Source organism: Pieris napi, chromosome 9, assembly GCF_905475465.1.
Source record: "Pieris napi chromosome 9, ilPieNapi1.2, whole genome shotgun sequence".
Taxonomy (NCBI): domain Eukaryota; kingdom Metazoa; phylum Arthropoda; class Insecta; order Lepidoptera; family Pieridae; genus Pieris; species Pieris napi.
In genome coordinates, this window is record NC_062242.1 from 1,468,156 (window position 1) to 1,491,342 (window position 23,187).

General features: G+C 31.8%; 1 protein-coding gene across 3 annotated transcripts in view; it reads left to right on the forward strand.

The window, feature by feature from the left end:
* LOC125052439 overlaps positions 1-23,187 on the forward strand; it is a 108,134-nt gene that overhangs the window by 81,113 nt on the left and 3,834 nt on the right. For all 3 annotated transcript variants that reach the window (XM_047653288.1, XM_047653289.1, XM_047653290.1), the window contains one exon: positions 4,260-4,386. In XM_047653288.1, the coding sequence (XP_047509244.1) occupies positions 4,260-4,386 (127 nt within the window). The remainder of the gene's footprint in view (positions 1-4,259; positions 4,387-23,187) is intronic.

The window sequence follows — 23,187 nt, forward strand, 5'->3', positions numbered from 1 at the left end:
TGCAAATAGAATAGTAAGTCGTATTCCACATAATCCTAATAGTTTTATTATTGATCATATTTCCAGAAAAACAACCATCAAAACATTTGTGTACTCTGACATTGTGACAGATATTATTTTTCATAATAAAACAACGACTCGTCTAGAAATATGTAGAAACCGGGCATTAGTGTATATAGTTAATTATAAATATCCAATAACAATTTTATTACACGCAATGACATGAGTGCGACCCGTGTTTTTAAATACAGATAAATATATTCTAGTCATTAAATCGTTAGTACTCAATTAAAAGGTAATTGCCGGCTTAACTGAAAGGCCAAATTGAGGTTATCCTATTTTAATAACTAACAGTTGACCTGACTTTCGGAGCTTACCTGTTTTCAATGGTTAATCATTTTTAAAAGTAGGTCACAAAATTTTCATATCCCAAAATATATACTAATTAAAGAAAATTTCGATACTTCTTTCATTAATAGAATTCCATAGTGTTCCAGAGTAATTGAATGTTGTTTTTCAAAAAAGCCGACACTAAAAATGACTAATACAAAAATCAAAAATCATTTAATCATATAGGTAACACATTGTACACTTATGACGTCTTGTCAGTAAAGAAATACATATTAATGCTTCTAATTTTACATTTCAATTTTACTTTTTTAGTGCCAGTTCTCAAATTAAGGGCGTAGAACGGAAGAGAAGAACTGGCAATAAACTCTCCGCCACTCTTTTTAGTCGCCATGTTTTTTTTTACTTTATTCTATTGTGTAATGCCAGAATTAAGTGATGAATTCTTCCTATATCGTATGTTTAACGCCATAGAAAGAAACTTCGCGCTTATTATATGTTGCATAAATGGGTTGTCGAAATATATAATTTTTTCATTTCTGATCCAATGTAAAAACTATTTTTAATTGTAAATAATGATGGGAATCTGAAATTTAGTAAGAATTCTCACAAAAAATCTACATATATATATACAAAAACTTATAGAGATCTGCAACAATGTATGAGGATTATGAAAGAGTCGTGAAGCGACCCTCAGTTGATGGATAAAATTAACATAATTCATTATTTAAATCAATAGGATGTTATATACCTACTTGTTTATACATGCGACTTTGTATGTGCGAAATTAAATATTTTACAACAGGAACCAAACGAGCTTTCATCAGAGACTTACGACGCCAGGAAGCTTTTAAAAGAGTCGGTTGTTATTAAAGTAGTAGCCTTTTTTCATGGAAATAAATTATCCAAGGAGGAAGTTCAACTTTAGAAGTTTTCCATAGATATTCGTTTTGACCTTGTTGGATTTGGTTTCCATAATGACAGTTGGATAATTGGAAACTAGGGACTCCAGGAAATCTGATACTCAGCCAACTGAGTGAGACTATCTATGACAATCTGAGCGACAATTTGAATTAATTTTATTGTGGCTATTTTAATTTAATTACTGAGAAGGTTCTATAAAATACTAATCGTATTTTTTTGTTTTCGTTTATTTACACATTAATTACTGTATGTACTGTATTAACAATTGTCTTATGTTTATATACATGATTTGAACAGTTTATTTACTTATTCAGATACTATTCATGACTTTGAACAGTGGCGACGCTTTTGCACCTAAGATTTATGTGGTATACTGTCAATATCAATATAATGAAAAGGAATATTTACATATTTCTCCTATATCTTCAATGTTAAAAGTAGGAGTATTCTTTCAGTTGGAATATTTAAGGTAAAACAACTTGACTTATAAATTCCTCAAATTTAAGAGTTCGCTCGTTTTACAGTATAGAACAATAAACCAACAACGTCAAAAAAAGGCGTAATCCTCAAATAGCTAATTATTTTTTTCCTTATCACTCTCGTTTGACTAAGTTTATAATAATTTTGTAAATAATTATTTCGTCACATTACAAATCATATTTTCCATATCTTAGCAAGTGACTTAAATAGAAAATAAAGCTTAAAAAGTGCCCGTGAAATTCAATATGTCTGAACACCGACAGCGGCGTAGCGCTTTCCACCTGAACATGACACCCAGTACATAATCATAAGGGAACATGTCAATCGCAAAACTGCAATGGAAATAGAACTTTATGAACTAGATCATAGAACTAAATTCTCTCAAAACCTTCGATATGAACCCCTGGTTAGGATTAACGTGGTTGACCCATTAAAACGATCGATTGTTTCCTTATTATAGCATACATACTTATTTTTTTCGATTAGATTTATATATAATTGGATAAACATAATTTATATAGCGAACATATACTTGATAATACCAACTTTGCGGCAAGAGATGGCGTTAATATGAGAACGACTATTACGACTTAGGGTCCTTCGAGAATAGAGCGTTCTAGTTTTTAAAAGGCCAGCAACGCACTCGCGAGCTCTTTGGAAAAAGATTCTAATCATAATATTAAATAGTTATCTGGCAGCTTGATGAAGTATTCTCGCTGACTAAGATTGCCGACATGCGCTCGAAATATCGTGTTAAAAACTTAATACGTAAATTCGTAAAGAAGTCTTTTAATACCTAGTCGTGTACAAAGACAAAAATAATGTTGTAATTCATGAAACGTAAGTTTAAATTTAACTTGTTTGAAATTTTTAAACTTAATGTAAAGAAATTAGTAATTAATTCAAGTAGTTTTGTTTTTAAGTATTATAATAGTATAGTCGAAGCTTCGGTGGACGGAGAAATTGTGACCAATATGTGTTCCTCAGTCAAATTTCTGTATTTTGGAAGCTATACCTCTTTTGGCGCTTGAGGGAAATATGATGAGAGTAAATTTTTAGGATGCGCGCGAACACCGTCACTAAAAACACCCAGATAGCTATAGTCAAAATTTTAGTTTTTTTCTCTTAATAGTGTTGTTTTTTCTACAAACGCAGAGTAAAATTTTTGATTTTTATCTTGTTATTAAAGAAGTATAACTTCTAACGCGTGTACACAAGTACACGCAAGTTTTTTTAAATAAGTAAATAAAAAAATATTTCCTATAATACTCAAAGAAAAAGCAACGTACAACGCAATACGACAGTCATTTAAACGCCACCAGTGCAAGAACAACACGTTTAAACTGAATATATGTGAAAGAAAATAACTAAAAACTAGGCTGTCGCAAGAGTTTCTCAAAATAATCTAGATTCTGTATTTATATTTAAGGCGCTCGCGGGGTCACGAAGCTGGGATAGATCAACATCTCTGTAATGAGGTGTCGTCTGCGTTGGCGCCATAAGTTGCAGTGAAAGTGTTATAAGGAAACTAATTTAAATTGAACTGTATTGGTAGGAGGACACACACATACCTCCATCTCTTTTATTTTATTATCAAAATAATCTATCTTATGAGCGTGCCTTGTTTAGGTGGTTACTGAACAAAAACTTTTTTTTATGTAATAGGAGGCAAACGGGTAGGAGACTCATCTGATGTTATGTGATACCGCCCATGGACACTCACGTTGCCAAAAGGCTCGCAAGTGTGTTGTCGATCTTTTAAAAATTGGTACGCCCTTTTCTTGAAGGACCCTAAGTCGAATTGGTTCGGAAATACTTAAAAGGGCAGCTGGTTCCACGTAGCTGTGGTGCGCAGCAAAAACTGTCTTAGAAAACGCTAGAACAAATTAGGATAAAGTACGTTTATGAAGACTTTTTTACCGTTTCTTACGAATTTATTGTTACTGTTATGTTTACTATCATTTTATTTTTTAAAATTTAAAACGTGAAATAATGAGACTACGTATACGTATACTTTCAGAGATGAATGACACATTACATTTTTAAAGTTTTTGTTCAAATACTTACCTATTTTTTAAAAAAAAGGTCTGCCACTATTATAAAACTTACATCTAGAAACAAATAAAACTCAAAACATAATTGTACGCCTTTACAGGCACGAACATGCATTGTACTTAATAACTTAAAACTAAAATTTTCTGATTATAACAGCAAATATAAATGATAACTATTATTGTAAAAAGTTTAAGACAGTGCGAAACTGTGGCTAACTCAATCATAGTGATTAATTTAACTTATTATATTATACTTTATTTATAAATTATATACTTTAACGAAATATATCTGATTATAACAGTTAGCAATGACTCATTGCAAAATTTTGAAGACGGTGCGAAACTGTGGGTGGTCAGAGGTAAATTTATTGGCTAACACATCCTAGAAATATTAGAGTTAGAACCTAAGGCGGCTCTACGAAAGGCACTGGCTTTATATATAATGTTTTTCAGGTGATGATCTCTGGCGCTGTGCCGTCGATGGTCCGTTCCGTTCGGCTGTACAGCAAGTGCTCGCATATGTATGTCAACGTTTTCCCCAACGGCACCGTCATGGCGCGATCAGATGGAAACGATCAACGTAAGTATTAAAAATCATAATAATTAGTAATAAAACTTACCTTGTCCAATACTACTAGCAGTCTCTATTAAATGGAAGACCCTCTGTTCTTGGATACTATTTTTTTCTACTTACCACTGTACTTAAGGCATGAATTGCTGTGTCAGTGTCTCGGGGTGGGTGGTTATGTAAAACATTAAATTAATGTGGTTTTATCAGTTTTCTTTTTCTGAAGTGGATTACTTGGCTTGCGATAAAATATATTGTGTAAATTTCAAAATCATGATCTATATATATTTTCATCAAAAAATGAATTCAAAGTGTAAAAAATTGGCTATATTTGGATTTTTTTCTATCAAGCAAATATGAATTCAAAATTTCATCAACTTGATGGCTAAAAGTCTTCAACAGTCAGTTATACAAGGCGTTTTCTTTTGCGAACTAGCGAACTGTGGAATCGACTCCCGGTGGGGGCTTCCCTGAGAGATACGACCTCCAACTATTCAAAATTTGAGTGTACTCCTCCCTCAAAAGCCGGAAAAGCATCCACTAAACATGGGTGTCTATGGGCTGCGGTGACTGCCCTTTTTTGGCGTCCCGCAGGCTCGTTTGCCCCCCTATTATATAAAAAAAACTTATTATCCGCATGCCGAGATAGATTATACTCGTATGTTTTAAGAATATTGAAAGGTTGCTTTGTGATCATTATTTTCGAAATAACAATTAAATGTCATTATTATGGTATGTATAAAACTATTTAAAATTCGTTTACGTCATCGATCTAAGAGTAATCTTAAAGACAAAATGTCAGCGTGTCACGTCTTCATGATAATGTACGCCTTACGTGTTTTTTAGTACGCAATAAAAATAATTTTCTTGGAAACTTAATTCTATAAAATATAGCAATATTCAGAGATCTGAAGAGTAATAAAAGTAGGATTATTATTTTTATATATAGAGTAACTAAATACAATGCGTCATTTTATGTTTTTTATGTCTGTGTTAGGTACATAATAGCTTAGCTTACGCATATTCCCTCTATAAAATTGTGATAATCTATGCTAATTAAATAGGCAACGACTCAACCTGCCATTTTCGGCTTTTTTCCACTAAAGGTATATTTGTGTCAAACTGTCATCTGTCATCAGATTTTAGGTAAAATTCAGAGACGAGATTTTGTAATACTTCGCGCTAAATCTGGTTTCTAAAACTCACCTTCAGAACTTAGTTCGACTCCTTATCAATTCCAATTCTGGACTTATCCCTAGTTCGTACCCTAAATCTTGTCTGAATTTTAACCATAATGCTGGCTGTACATTGTAAAATTAATTGCAAATAGCTTAATACTATAATATATTTTTTACTAATGTTTGAGATTAAAATAGGGAGCAGTGTTGGCCTAGTGGCTTTAGCATGCGACTCTCATTCCTGAGGTCGTAGGTTCTATCCCCGGCTGTGCACCAATGGACTCTCTTTCTATGTGCGCATTTAACATTCGCTCGATCGGCTGAGGGAAAATATCGTGAGGAAACCGACGTCTTAGACCCAAAAAGTCGAAGGCTGATCACCCACTTGCCTATGTTCAAAAATGATCATGAAAGGAATTCAGAAATCTAAGGCTTAACCTAAAGAGGTTGTAGCGCCACTGATTTATTTTTATTTTGAGATAAAAATAGTATAAATTGCGACAAGTTAAACACATATATCGATGTATAAACTTATACAAATGTAGTAAATTCTTGTAGTTCGCTGTTAGAATGTGTATTGAAAACGTATGTAGTTGACGTACGTCGCACTAAAAGCACACGCCATAATCATGTTTGCGGGGGCTAGACGTGAGAAACTATAGGAATATGTCAATAGCAGAAGGGTCAACGGCCATGCAACTGGTACTGCGATATGGTAACGGACATGGTCACCGTGCAATATGCATTTACGACTTGATTCCTCAAGGCCTGAGGAAAATTTGCCTCCAATGTTTTCTTAACATTTTAGCGACTGAGGTATATTACTATATGCACAAACATAAATATTATTCATCAATACTACAAATCGGAAAATTTCGCCTTTCTGTATGTTTATATAATAAATAAATTAATAATGAATCTATCTAACCATCGACTTTAGGAAAAACCCTTTAGTTTTAAGTTAAGTAAAAAGTTTAAGAATCGCAATGATAACTAGCGAATAGATCAGTCGCAGTATGTGGCACTGTACCTATGTTGGAGATAATAAGTCAAACTATCGTTAATATAAGCTGAAATACAAATAGAGGACTTGGATACATTCGTAAGTAAGTCTTAAGGTTAGATAAATATTTAATGAACGTGCAATTTTCACGGTCGATCTTTTGTAAGAATGCAAAAGATACACAATTATTAATCAAATTATTATTAATTATTTTTAACCTATGCAATGCAATTTTTTAATAATATTTAATTCATAATTCAATTCTTAATTAAACAATAAAACATTAAAATATTGTATTTGGGAACTAAATACTTTACTTTTTGTTATAGTAAAACTGTTTTAATCTATAGTTAAATTTTACGATTTAAACCTTGAATTTAAATATCCGTAAACCAATTTGGGGTTGTGGTTAACAAATCTGGACTTAGTTGGTTTATTCCCACTGACAGTTTTGGGTTAGTTTTAGCTGATAACTAATATAAGTCGGAGAAACTATTACGGCATTTAAAAAAAATACATTTATAGAGTACGTACTCTTTTATAGGTTACGATATACGTGTATACGTTCTCAAAACGTAGATAACGTTTTTTTTCACAGACAACGACCTTTAAAACGGTAATCTAACATAAAAGAAAGTCGTATTTTTTACAAAAGAGGTGTTAATTATGAATATCTAAAATCCGTGTAAATTTTAACGTTTAGTTAGCACCTTAAAATGCAGTAAATTTTTTTTGTTAGGTATAATCAGTCACAATTGAAATATTTGTATTAACTTCATTAAATTCATAGTATTTGATTGGCAAATGTTAAAAAATACGTTTAACGCTCTATTATAAATTTGGCGATTATTTAAATGATCCTAATCCTTGGGATTTATTTACACCAGTTCAAACATTTTGTATGACTCAAAACTTGGCGATTAAAAAGAGTGGCGGAGAGTTTCTTGCCAGTTCTTTTTGTCCACTCTTGCGAACTGGGTTACTATATGAATTATTTTGAGTTTGACTATACATGCCAAAATAATCCGTTTTGGTTCACTCGACTACGTTTATAAATATCAAAATAACTAATAACATATATAGATATATACCAATTTAAAATCCCTGAAAGCATGTTAATGTTTCATAGCACATTGGCAACAACCAATGATAATTTTTACTCGTGATTTTTATATCGTCTAGACTAAGTTTAAAGTAATTTGTAAATATGTTACTTAATATTTGTTAAACACTTCTCCGTCACCTGTTCAAATAAAAAGTACTTTCACCCGCGTATTGCGGTTTGTTCAAGAATTATCGTAGGCATGGACTAAAGGTTGTATTTATGCCTTACAATGTAAAGGTACAAGGATAAAGGTCAAGATTTTACAACTTATTGACGATATACACGCGCCTGACTGGGAGCGTTCAAGTATTACGTAACGCAATTTTTGGAGATTATTGACCCCCCCCCCCCCCATGAACTCGCCGTAACGTTTTTCAGTATCGAAGTACAGTTCTATATCCAAGTCTAGTAAAACGTTTCGTGACCATCTAGTGACTCTTTAGTTACTATTATGTGGTGTAAGTAGAAAATAATATTAACAATAACGCGTAATTCAATCCCCGCCCCGCATCGTAACGTTTTACAAAAGGACCCCCCCCCCCAATATCGTTACGTAATACTTGAACGCTCACTAACTGACTGACTAGTGATTTGGGGCCCAGTGATTCGGTGGGACCAAAACCACCAAAACAACTAATAGAACTTTCAAGACACTTTCTTTTGCGAACTAGCGAACTGTGGAATCGACTCCCGGTGAGGGTCTCCCTGATACGACCTCCAACTGTTCAGAAAAAGAGCATACTCAATACTCATTTGGACACCCTCCAATACTATAAAAAAATACTTTATTGTGATAATTCTGATAAACTTAAACAATGAAATGTGATAAATGAAAAAAACCTGTGAACAAAAGTACACTACTGAGTGAATTTTAAATTAAATGCATTACTTGATGTTAGACTATTTATTAGTTTAATTTTTAGTAGAAATAACGTTAGTAGAACCTAGTTTTCGGCATTACAACCTTCCGGTCGTGCTCTATCTATTGTATATGTTTATCTAAATATTCGTATTACTTGCTGCATACGCTTGACCCAATATACAATGACACATTCCATTAGTGGCGAACGTAATCAATTATTTGTAATATGATTTGTGTTTAGTTCAAGACGATCCACTTACATTAGCCAAACACAGCGATATTGTCTTTCAGCAAAAATTCCAAAGTTACGCGACAAAATATGCTTATAATCAACTATAAAACTAAACACTTTAAAAATGTATTTCCCTTAGGTCAGTCGATAAAAACCAAAAATATTGTTTTGTATTAGTGCATTGTGGTCGTTTATATATTATGTTTAAACAACGCGATATGAATTTGAAAATAGTATGTATTTCATATGTTTTCTGGAGGTTTGAGATTTCCCATTTAAAATTATATCTTATGTAAACCATATTTAACCGTTTTCAAAAAAGTTAGTTATCATTTTGACCTGCAGTTTCATATATACAATTTAGGCTTCCAAGCACGTGTGCTAACTGCTAATCGTAAGTGGATGTATGTTTATTCACAAATTTCTCGGAAACGAGAAGCCATATCGAGATGATTTTTTTAAATCCAAAACGGTTCAGTAATTCATGAGATAGATATGCACGCATTTTCCGCTTTTCAGTTAACAGGTATTCGCAGGTAGTAGGTTTTTTTTAATTTTATTTGCTTTATAATAACTCCGTAACTATGTATATGGTATCTATGTAACGTAGGCAATTCTTAGAAAAAGACAGATCATCTAGACTTATCTAAAATTTATCACCCCATGATCCATGCCCCATTAGGGGCATTACTGTATATAAGAAAATTTTGAATATGTCTTTATATTGACGTAATTTTTCATTTACAATGATTGCAATGATTACCTACGCTCATTATCAATGTAACAAGTAATTAAACTAATGAACTTTTCAGTTAATTTAACTGTAATGTGATTAAAACTAAAATAGTGTTAATAATACGCAAAAAATTAATTAAAATGTATTTGTCATAAAATTTACTGAAATATTAATAAAATTTTACATTTAAATATTTTCAAAGTAGAAATAATCTTTTAGACGAACTTAATTAACAAGAAACGTGTTAAGAACTATGTTATAACAAATTCGTATTCAATAACCATTATGTTTGACCCCTTGTTATATAATAAGTGCTTGCATGTTAGGTTCACATATGCTAGTCGGTTTCCGCCTTGTACCGCCTCCCGCCGAATATCAGCATAAAAAATGTGACTGTTTTTAATTAAAATTTGATGTTAATGGGCTGATAAGAGAATTCAATAATTCATTCTATTAGAAAGTGGACTGAAAAATTCCTGAGCATTAGCTAGACACCTCCAGCGAGTTCGACTGCTTTTCATTCTTTTAACAGACAAAAACTCCGTTGAAACTTATACCATAATTACTTTTATTATTATTATGTTTTGTATGGTTCTGTGTATGCAAAATCGCAATTGACTTTCCGGTCTTTAGTTCGTGATGTAAGGAACAAAAAAAAATCAGCACCGCATATAACATCTTAATAGGTAATTTAATCAACATTAAATCCAACTGACAGTAGGCATTATCAGAAATTAAATCACATTGACATTCTAAAAACTATCGAATTATTGGACCATTTAAATAAATAATAATAAAGCGTTTATTTAAAAAGAAACATTCCGATTAATTAAAAAACTTACAATCAGCCACATAAAAATAGGCATGCAAATGTCATAAAAATAATCATTATGTCATAATAATAATGTTTTTTTATTATGACATAATGATTATTTTATGTTCTTTATAACTGTTGTCAGAACTTATAATCTAAAAACTCTCCCACATAAAGGCACCTTGCGTTTGAAAATCTAATCATCTTCTACTTGAAAGCATTCATTACACAGCAGTGACCTGTAACTTCTGGAAAGGTGATTAAATAGATAGCTATATGTATAATATGTATGTGTGTAGTATGTTGGATCCCTAGGTAGATACATACAAGTTTATTATAATATTGGATAATTTATACAGTCATAGCTGCTGGGATATATAAACTTGGTACTATCAATACTGAGAAAAATTAAAAATTATTCGCAACTGAACGAAGGATTTGACATCTCACTATTCACAGACGGTATAATTGAACACACAAACCAAACACACGTTTTAAAACTGTATAAAACATTAACAATTGAATACTATTGTTAAATATAATGACAAGTTATTTTCAAGTGTTAAAAAACCGATTCGATGCATTTTTTGCGCTGATACCTGGTACCGCCCGCAAATTATACGAAATCAATTGAGAGGCGGCGCCTTCCCAAATTAAGTTGTTATAGGTTAAAAACTAAATAACCATAATGCGCTCGCAAAAAATACCCCACACGTTACCAATTATTTTACAATAATCTAATAAAAAATAACTACCGGGAAATGATTTTGGGGCATTATAAGTGGTGTTTCAAAGTTTTAGTCGAATTAGTAAATGTTGTTTTAACAATTGATTTTAATTTGAAACTTAAATCAAATAAACAACAATTTTCCGTTAACTGTTCTTTTAATGAAGAATTCAACTAGAACATAGTTCCCTCCATCAATTTCAAGGTCTCATGGCTTTTTAACAAAACAAATGCGAATCGGAGGCAGAAACGCGTGCTTAATGCTAAATCAATTGTGATATAATCTTCCAGCGCAATATAAATTGTTACACTGCTATATTTTTAAAGAAAATGAATGTCACTACCATAATATAGCGGCTATTATTGCTATTTATTTAATAACAATTAAAATAATTAAATAATTAGGAGAGCGACGGGCGATCTCTAGAAGAAACCGCTGTGCGAAAAAAATAAGATAAGCGCAAGAAATGCTTTTGTGAAAACTACATAAGACATACAATTACTTAGACACAAAGTATAGAACAAAAGAAAACAATGAAATTAAAACATATGTAGACAGTGTAAAAGGACACATGAATCACGATAATTTCAGCTAGTTAAGTTAGTACGAAAGTTAGGGTTACGATATCTTTAAAAAACTGTAATTGACAGATAATTAATGATGTAATTTATAGAACATGCTCCTTTCTATAAAAAATTTAATAAAACAAAAAATCAAAGGTTACATGCGTGCGTGTTAACAATAAATCTTAATAAAAATCAAATAAGTTATAAAAATTGTTGATTCCCACACGCGATATCTATCGTTGAAATAAAGAAAATTTATGTGCGTTTTAAAAAATCTTATTGCCTATCGTACGCTAGTGCTTAACCCCGGTTTCATTTCGCATTCCGTTCCATATTATTTGGTTCAGCTTCGGTTATAGCACTTTAGAGGAACTTTATCGGTCGGCACGCGCGGCGTTTTATAAACGTGATTTCCTTGATTGTGATTGGTTGTACCAAATGTATCGTATCCTTGCAGTTAGCTGTCGACCAATAACAATCATACGAATCGCCATCTTGTATGTATGTAGTGTGGACTCACTTTCCGTTTCCTTAGAAGCCCATTTGGTCCGTTGTGCGTTTGGTCCTGGATAATAAAGTCATCCTATGTCCTTCCAAGCTTAGCGGGGCCGAGAAACCCCGATAAGCCAGCAGATCCTCTTACTTGATTGGAACCCGTAAGAAATGCGGTAACGTGGCCATCCCGCTAAGGCAAAGAGAGCCAGAAAGACTTGGAGCGAGGTGAAATTCGAGGCTCAAGACCGAAAGCGATGGAGACTCACTCTGCCCCATCTAGACTTTATAGGACATTAAGTCAAGGTTCTTTCAGAAGATCAGAAGTTTCCTGGGCACTTCGCAGGCAAATCCATCCAATCCGCATTTGCGAGAAGGACAAGGGAAGGGGCGGGTACGGCCAGCCAGCATCATTCCGGATCCTCTATTTTCAAGCTCGTCGGCAGCATTATTGCCGAGAGATCCATCATTATTTGAAACGCCATCTTATCGTCTTTTGTTTTACATTCTCACCTTCACAACACACAATTAGCTTAATAATGATTTATCTCGTTGTCATGGTTTATAAGTAGTAAACATTTTAGATAGTTTTAAATAAAAAAATAGTTTCGTAATAAAAATATCATCAATACACAGATTTAAGCCGGTCACAATTTTATTATTACATGTACATGGGTGGTCCCACTTTGTCGCTAAAAACATTTATGTTTAGTAAACATTTAACTTTGTATTGCAAGGTGTCGTGTTAAACCATTGTTTTTTTTATGTTCAGTATATTAAAATAAACAGTGATTTAGTGTGTGGCAAAATGGAAATTACACTATTGGAGATATACAAAATCTTACATATAACTTATCCATGCCCGACTAAAGATTATTTTATTCAACAACTAGCTGACAACGTTTTGCCATGTATATTATTCCTAGGAAACATTTTTATAGTTTAATAAAAACAACTATGTACTATAAGAAAAAATTAAGGGTTGTATGTATTTTTGTATGCTATATCATAAAATTATAAAAACAAAAAAAATTATAAAAAATTAGAAATAAATTTTTGAGGTGGACACCCCTTATCACTTAAGGGTTTGAAATATAGTAGCCGATTCTCAGGCTTACTGAATATGCATAAAAAAATTAATAAGAATCGGTCGAGCCGTTTCGGAGGAGTATGGGAACGAACATTGTGACACGAGTATTTTATATACATAGAGATATTCTTATAAGTGCAGAGTTATAAACATTAATTACTAACAATAGACATAATATGTTAACAAATAGACGAATAAAAAATGAAGACACAAATCATATCGTCAATAATATTTTTAATCTGTGAATGCATTTAGTAGGTACGTTGAGTATGTTCTTGCAGCCTGTGCCTTCGCATGGCTGGACATTTAAATTTTTAAATATATAGCCTATGGTACACAGGAACAATGTAGCAGTAATTATGAAAACATATTTTGAATCGGTCCGTTGGAATTTGAGTTACAATATATTATATACAGCGTTTTTAAATATTTAATCGCACGTAAGATTTAAAACTTTCTCATTCGTTTGAAGTTCCAAGAAAACTTAAAGCTTTTCCTTATTTGTCAATATAAACAAAATGGCCGTTTAAACTGTAGTTTTGTTCGGAGACGACAATATGATTCATGTCATTGAAAACAAATAGTTTTATCTTTATCAATACGTAAGAATGACCTGATTTCGATCACTGTAACAATTTCTAATATCGGCTGATAGCATGAATCAGGCAAACGTCACCTCTTTATCTATGGTTATAAAGTTCAAAACCCTGAGTCGTTGGAAATCGACCTAGTTTTTGTGACACCTGAATTTCACTGGTGTCTAGATTTATTAGGGCATCGATATTTGGTGATACCTCATGATAATCTTTGGAAATTTTACTTCCATTTAGGGATATTTTCAATGGTTTTGTGTAATTTTCTTCATACTACTTTCTACTACTACTTATTTTGTGTAATTGCTTCAGTCGGGATTAGTTTTTTTATAATTATTTAATTTTCTTTGGTTACTTTTCTTCTATACGGTCTTACGGAATCGGTTTCTGAAGAGGTAATCTAGTCTATGGGCATTGGTTATTCAAAATTATAACAATTCAGAGGAGTCAATACAACCGATAATGAGTCTTCATCTTAAATCCAAATAAAAATTATTTTTTGTAATATCATAAAATAATTATGATCCTTTACTTTAACCTTTATTCATATTTTTCTATCAAGTTTATTTTACTTGGTCTTGAGTTGGTCCCGCCAAAAATCCACTAAGATTCATAAGAATAACAATACTGTTAACGCCTTGATATCGAGAGACAAATCTAGAAAAGGAAAATGTTATGTTTATCTGTCCAATTTCATATTTTTATAAGATGTCTATGAATCCTACGTTTGATTCGCACCAAGTTCCAAGACAAATCGCAAATGTACAAAGGAAATTGTCTCGTAACGAAGCTTATTAACACACGACAGTTTATAATTAAGTAAATATGTGTAAAATGAAGACAGTGTTACATTAATTAAATGCTTATTATACAGACACACAGCATTCCATGAATTGATTATAGATAATGATTTCAAAGATTCGCGGTGACCTTTATTTTCCTATTATTATTTGCATATTGTATTAAATTCAGATGGCATTAGTGTCATTGTCATGTTGCGGTCTAGACTGGTCGTGTTATTCATAAAAAAACAGTAGATTCTATTACGGTAAATAGAATCGCAGTTGCAGTGAATTTTAATGTATTTTTCTAAATGCTGATAGTGTGTTTATTTTTAAACAAGAACATATGTGCGTCAACTGGCATCTATCACTTCACTGCAACTCGATTCGTTCATCTTGAAATTTACGTTGTAAGCCTCCTTCCAATAGACTTCCTTAGCGAGTTTTGTTTCCATTTTCTGTAGTTACAAACTTAGTTGCGTAGTATTATATATATTACAAATGGTCACTCATTATTTATTCATCAATATTCTATAATAACTACTACTTAAGAGACTGGCCTGGACATGTTCAGGACAAAGGCCGGGGAAGTCACGGCAGGTCAGGATTACGATGGTTAAACGATGTTAAGCTGAACCTTCAAGATATGGGAATCACGAACTTGAGGTGAAAAGCTCAAAGTAGGAGTAGGAGGTTCTTGTTTCTCCCAAGGCCCGATGGCACGATGATGATGATGACATACAATACCTGATTTAACACCAAATACCTGATTGTTCCCTCGGAAAGTTTCGGTGTATAAAATACATTATAATTAAAACTATAATAATTATTTCTACGTTTTCATTATTTTATAAAAACTTATTTAAACTTAAGGAAACATTCCAAATATTTCCTATCATATACCGTAGCTAATTATAAATAATTTACACACACACTAAAAAACCAAGATAATTTTTCTTTAGTTTTATTGATCAAGTTTCTACCCGATCGGTTAATTACTGGCCGTTGACACCAGTCGATACAAAAGTGCAAATGTTTAATGATAAATAGTAAATATCTATAAGATTCTTATATGTATACAATTTGTGAATAATTTTTATTTGAAGACAACTTTTAACAAGATATTTCGTAGAATGCATACTTTATCTAAAACACACATTGTTTCGGGATCGTAGTTTAAAACAATTATTATTTGGCTTTCAGACTTTTGTGTTACATTTCAAAACTAATCGTATAATAGTTAGTTATCTGTCGAGTCAACTTTTGATCAGTGGCGAACCACGATTACTGATTAGCATTTAGCACACGAAACGTCAAGTAATGGTAATAATGAAACAAATTGGCGCGTATTAATTTCGCATAAATAAACTTATTTGTGAACAGTGCATTTATTTTTAGGGTTAATAATTACACGTTTGCTTCTAGATAAACATGTACATCAGGTAAACTTTATTACCAATCGCTAGTCAACTTTGCACTCAAATTTTTGTCTCAATTTTACGAAACATTTTGTGACCTCTCACCCGCGGCTACTTTATTGTAAGCTGTATAAGTTGTACTCATATGGGTCAAGCTCTTGAGTTCTTTTCATGTTAAACAAGAGTACTACGTGAATAAAATGTACTAAGAATAAACAAAAATAATACGATTGTCAACTCCTTTCTTCTTTTGTTATTTGTGTTTGATTATTCGCAGTAACCTTTACGTAACCAAACCAAACCTACAGATAAATATTTCTGATATTAAATATAAAAAATAATTCGTTCAGTAGCTCCAATCTTTTAACATTTCGGATTTCAAAAGGAACGGTTTTTAAAAACATTTTCAAATACATTTTATAACGTACGTTATACGTACTATTCGTTTGGTGCGTGATGCTGTAATATAAACTATATGAATGGAATATCCAATACCAAAGTGCGTTCACAATCCAGAATTATAAAGTTAGTGTAATTATTACTTCTACAGGACTATACTCATCATCTATCTTCCCTACTACACCTATATCGCGGTGATGTCAATATGTTTCTAATCTACGCCTTTGTTGCCACGAGAATGTAAGTGCGTGCTCTTTCTTATTTTTACCGTACGATAGAAGTAATCAAAACAGATTAGTGAACAGTTTTAGTGATAAAATCGAAATATAGATATTATCAAAAAATATACTATGTTTAATTGTTTATTCAATCAATGACCTAGATATACGGATTACTATTATATAAGCGTTTAGTACATATTATATAGCGTAAGGATCATTGTAATATATTTAAATAATCTATATAGAATTTGGAAATGATTAAGTAGCAGCGTGCGATGCTTGGTCGTGGGTTCGAGCTTCGGCTGTGCATCAATGTAATGGCTATGTTTTTAACACACGCCCAAATAGTCGATGGTGTATGTCAGGCGCAGAAGGCTGATCATCTGCCTATTACAAAAAAACAATCACAAAACAGATTTAGATGTCTCAAGCTATTTTTATTGTTATAATTAGTTACACCGTACACTATTTAAAATTACTACAAAATACCTTACCGGATAGAGTTTATTTCTAAAAAACAATTGTAAATAATAATATATATGCAGTATTTAGCTAATGAACAGATGATCGGTTAAAAGGTTCAAAAAGTTCGCGCGGTCACTGACCCCAATGTAAATGCTCTTTTATTTTAAGGTCCCCATTTCCTACACGAAGATAAACTTTTCCATACGGTTTTCACATAAATTCTGACAAAAACGTTAGAACGGCAGCTAAGCCTGGTCCGTTAATTTATGTTACGTGTAGTAATTTGTTGCTCGCATTTCATCATATATTTGTTTTATAAAATATATACAGGGATTATTAAAACCCTTAACTTTAATCTAACTTCTAAGTAAACTCAACAAGTGCGTTTAATTGCGCAGATAAAGTGTGAGATTAAGCTCCATATACACTGGAGGCTTCAATCCGTGCTTACGTTAAGCTCCTATGCATCCTGTCGTCAGCTTGGCGCTTATTGGAGTTTACTCACGTTGTCATCCGACACGGAATCGTTATAACGGTTTCCCGTTCGATAAGGTTACGTTGTAAATGGTTTAAGAACCATTAAATATTTATTTATTTATAAAACCAAAATCCTGTACTAACGGGTGACCCTAAACATTCAAATAAATTAGGAAAAACAAAATTACATAATAAAAATATCACTAACTACTATAAACACATACAAAATAGAACATTTGTTCACTCAACGGACAATAAAAAAGGTCCGTTCACGTATATAATTCGATGACTAAAGGAATACAACGAATGATATGTGTAACTTCAGAAGGTTAGTCCCAGCTGGGCACATGCAATAAGGGCGGACGATGTCGCCTTCAGATGTACCCATCAGGCACATTGCTTACTACCGAATTACTGTCCTTGCCATGTAAAAATTTTATTGCGTACATAACAAGCGCGACAGTAAACTCACAATAGTGATTTTCGTCAAATATTTTAATAGTCTCAGAATAGCTCTCAATTGTTTTTTATCGTATACCTGTACCTGAATTAGTATTGATGTAAACAAAGTACTTGGAAAAATGGCCACCAAGGATAACTACTACCTGGCAAGGACCAACAAATAAAAGATTTAGAGGTAGACCAAAGGAAAAATGGATAAATAAACAAAAGAGAAACGCTGGAGAAAACTCACCAAAGCAAAAGACAGGAAAGTAAAGTAAAATTTAAGGATTATTAATAGAAATATTTTATTTTTTTAATGCATGCACATATTATGTAATAATTAATCATATGATATACTTATTTTATATAGTATTAATTATGGAAATAAAGAGGCTATAATAATAATAGTAAACAAAGTGATTGTAGCTGACAATTTATGTAGGTAACATTTTCAGAGAATTTTATATTATATATTCGTTTACACTATGGAAACAGACCGCGATTAAGGCACGTAAAGATCCTTCTGTATACCTACCGCAGCGGCTCTATCTGTTGGATTAGATGTTACCCGACAGTTGTAATCTTCACTTACCAGTCTAATGCTTTCTTAGTTATCAAAGACTTTTATAAACTATTCATCACTAAAAGTAAAGCGTATTTTATGGATTTTAATGTGTTTATTGTCTCTTAGGCTTAAGCTTAACCCCATAAATACCGCATGTGTTTTTGTACTATATTTAAAAAAATCTAAATCATAATATGTTACATTTAAAACCACTGTGGTTTGTATTAATAACCATAGCAGTCTTGTTTAGCAGTGCGACAAATTTATATAAAAATAGGCCTTGCCGTAGTGCTGGGCCCATTATTTAAGCATTTATTTAAAATAAGTAAGGACAAAATATTTCATTTATAATATTATTTTTGTTAAAGAAAAAGATACTATTGTTTTTGTTGATTTTATATATATATTGCGAGTGTACCGTATCACTAGCTCAACATCTGTTCTATGCGGCACGAGAAGTATTTTCCCGTGAAATCAGCAATTTTGAAAAATGTCCATTACTTCTGGAATATTAAATAGAACCCCGGGTGACTGTAGCTAAATAAACACAAGGATGTTAACTACCATTTGCTTGTAAAGGACTTAATAATGTATAATTTGACATTTATGATAACTAAACTCATTGATATATTTGATGTTTTCGCTTCTAAGAATCAAAGTTTGGGTTATGACCTAAATGATTGTACCGTTTACATAATTTCAAGTTCATTTGATATAACATTTTATTATTAAAGCCCTTAACCTTCTCTTAAGATGACTTATGTGGGATTTTTAATTAACTTATATTATTAATAAATTTATGGCGGTGTCAAGGCATATATCTCCACAGTTGTTTGTGGTACCATCGTCCATGGACAATGGTTCAGTCCTTCTACTCTCAACGTGAAGTACTCACCATAGCCTAACGCTAAAATAGACTAAAGTTAGAATAAGGGAATAAAAAACAAAAATATATATTCATATTAAACTCATTTGGTCATACATATAGCTTGCTATCGTTTAGTTCCAAATACGACCACGGAGCGCTGTTCAAATACCCCAAATAAAAACTATGTATTACTATTTTAATAATTTGTCGAATTTACGTATAAGTACGTATTTTATTGAACATAATATCAATATTTTGGAACTATACATAGGCTGAAACAGACTTGAGACATATTAATTGTGTTTAGTTAACCAGTAGCGCTACAACCAACAGATTTCTATATCTTCAAGGAAATGTTCACGACAGCATTTCCTTTCAATATTTCCAGTCGATTTCCTCATCATGCTTTTAACCCCTGGAGTTTGAACCTACCAACACTGCTCACGTCATAGTTGCTAATATTGTTGAAAAATAACTGTCGGTAGCGGTCTTAACAAAAAAAGGTGACCTTTCAACGGTTATCTCAAAATGACGAAGATTACGTAAAATCAAATGTTTGTAGTATGATTTGTGACAAGGTCGGCGACGATAAATTTTTACGAGCAAATAATCAAATTAATTATAATATTTTTTATTAAATTAAATTGCTTTATTTATGTAAACATTGATAACAGTTGCTGGAAAGATTTGCGTGTTATTTGCGGATTAAATTTAACTATAATCGATAAAAACTGTTAATTTGAAACCGAATTAATTTGATTAGTCGATACAAAAAATGGCGCCAGGGATTATTTATAATGGCGCCATATTTAGTAAAAAATCTGACAAATACTTTAAATGATGGGACGTGATGTAAGCAGTGAATATTTAAAAATGGAATTTCGTAATTGGAACATTCGCAAAGTAATCTTGAGGAAATGCAGCCTACGATTATATCGATATCACTTATCAATGATAGCCGGACGTTGACCAATTACCGGTAATCACACAGGAAAATCCTTAGAATCCTATTTTGCTAATCGTGTTATTATTAGAATTAAACAGATGTAACCTTTATGGCACAGCTGGATGTATTTTCAAACATTTTGAAATAAATATAGTCTATGTTGATAATGAAGCATTCTTATGTGACATAATTTTTATATCTGGTTCAGGTTTGATTTTATTCCTCTTCACTTTTTTCTTTATAATATCAGAAAAACAAATATTTTTCGTAGTTTGCTTTCGCGCTTACCGTAAAACTTCCCTGTCATTATGAATAGCATATGCAAAAGCAGATTATGGATATATGAAATATTATTGCACTTTTATCAGATTTTGGTATCCTCGGAATCTGCGCTGAGAGTTATCTGAAAATCTGTGCATAGTGCATACATTACATCATTCGTGTACATTTTTTCAGTCAATTTCGGTGTAGAAATTACATAATACATATGTATATGTTAAGCCTTTTATTAAGAACTGCGTACTGCGTGGCCTCTCATTCTATTTTTTATTGACAAGATATTAACAGAAACTGTAAATATTTTCGTAACCTTTAAACCTATTTGAAAAACTGTTTAGCTCAAATAGCCTCGGAATTTGTCGTGCCTTGGTTATATTAGTAAAATAACATTGTATTGAATACATAATGTTTTTCAATAACAAGCTAAAGGAAAATTTTGATGAAAACATGATTTTAGTCTAGATAATATCATTACATATTTTTTTAAATATCTTAAATATACTTTTATATTTTCGATGTTTATTAAAGCAATTCTAACATTTTAAATAAGTCTTTAGTCACTGCCTTATATAAAATAATCGATTACTCTGGAGCAATATACAAAAAATTATAATTCTACTTTTAAAAATCTACTTGCAACTTTTAAAAATCTACTTATCGATAATAGAAAAATATAATTCTATTTTTAAAAATCTGCTTGTAACTTATTATCGATAATAAAAAAATATAATTCTATTTTTAAAAATCTGCTTGTAACTTATTATCAATAATAAAAAAAATTCATTCCTTTTTTAAAAATCTACTTGTAACTTATTGATTTTAAGTATTTCCTTGACTAACTTGCTACCTTTATTAATTTGTTTGTGCACTAATTCCACCGTCAAAGTATCAACCGGTCTTTGACTGATAAACAGACAAGTTACCGTTTCCAAAGGGCATATCGAATCGAGTAACAGTTTTCAAGTGAAATCTAGCATATTCTAAACAAACAGTCATCCTAAATGTAAATTTTCATGATGTATAGTGACATGTTTGTGTGTTATTGTTGTCACCTTATATGTTTATTAATACTATCATTTAACGGCATCATTAGTTTATACAATTGTATCACCAATTATTACAAAAGTAAAGATAAATAGTTCTCTAAATAATACCTACTTCATTTTTTTATATGTAGTAAAAGGCAAACGTGCAGTAAGCTCATCTGATGATAATATATATAAGTGATATCGCCGCCCATGGACACTCACATTGCCAGAAGGCTGGCAAGTGCGTTGGTATTAGTTCGCTCTATTCTTGAAGGACCCGAAGTAGAATTGATTCGGAATAGTCGCGCGTCAAAAGCTATGCATCTGTGTCTTTGATAAGGTTCCATGTTCGTAGGAAATGTCGGCGAGATCAAAGTAATCATGTTTACTTTTCAAAAATTTGTGGTTAGGCAATGTTGATGTTTTAATTACAAGTGAAATATGGCGCATAGATATCGTAAAACTGTTTGTCTATACATATTACAAAACTGTAAACAGCTTTAAAACGGTAGTATTTTGTATGTTTGAAAAATTTAACATTTTACAAGCATTGCCAATAACAAGGAACACTATATTCTATCCGTAGGCGCTGTTGTCGCAAGTTGAGAATTACGCTGTACAAAAACGCGGCGGTAAAATTTAATCTTTTATTATAACTTATATATTGGAATATAACGCCCCTTAACCACTATAACTCATTTAAAAAGTATTTTAACTCATTCTAATATCTATATATTCTAATATCTTAAAATCCACTTCAAAAACAATTTTTGTATAGATTAAATTTTCACTTGGCACAATTATATTTTTCTTATTTGTATACTATATAAGAATTAAAATAGAAACGAAAGACAAAACGATGGTGCACTTCGTTCGACTGTGATTGGTCAACACGGGCCAATACGCGATCTTGTGACATCAGTTTGACCAATCACGACGCAACGTTTCGTCCTACGTCCAATCCCTTTACATTACATAATTTTTTATTCAAATGATATTTAATTTATTTATTTTACAGAATATTATAGTAAAATCATAATATGTTACATTAGAAAACCGCTGTGGTTTGTATAAGTGTAACCATAGCAGTCGTGTTTAGGAGCGCGATAAATGCATATAAAAATAGTATTTCAATTAGCTTTTTATGTTGGTTAACTTTAGGCTATCCAATAGCTGATTGGGTAGTCCATTAATTATTAGCCGCGGTAGCAAATACCTCAACACCTTTCTCGCCATATAAGTTGTTTGCTCTCGATGTACAGATCCGAATCTACGTTCTGTACGTCATGCTCAACACGTTTTATGTTATCTCAAAAAAAGTGCACGACTAGAAGACATTTATTTACTTTTTCTATTATGGGTAGACCTACGTCTACAATACGTCCTAAAATACTACTATTTTGCAGTGTTTAAAAATTCCTTTCTTTAACTATATACTTAAGAACGTCAATATTTATAAAATACTGGAATCAAAGGTACTAGTAGAGAAATGCCAAGAACTCTCCGATCATATTATTATTAC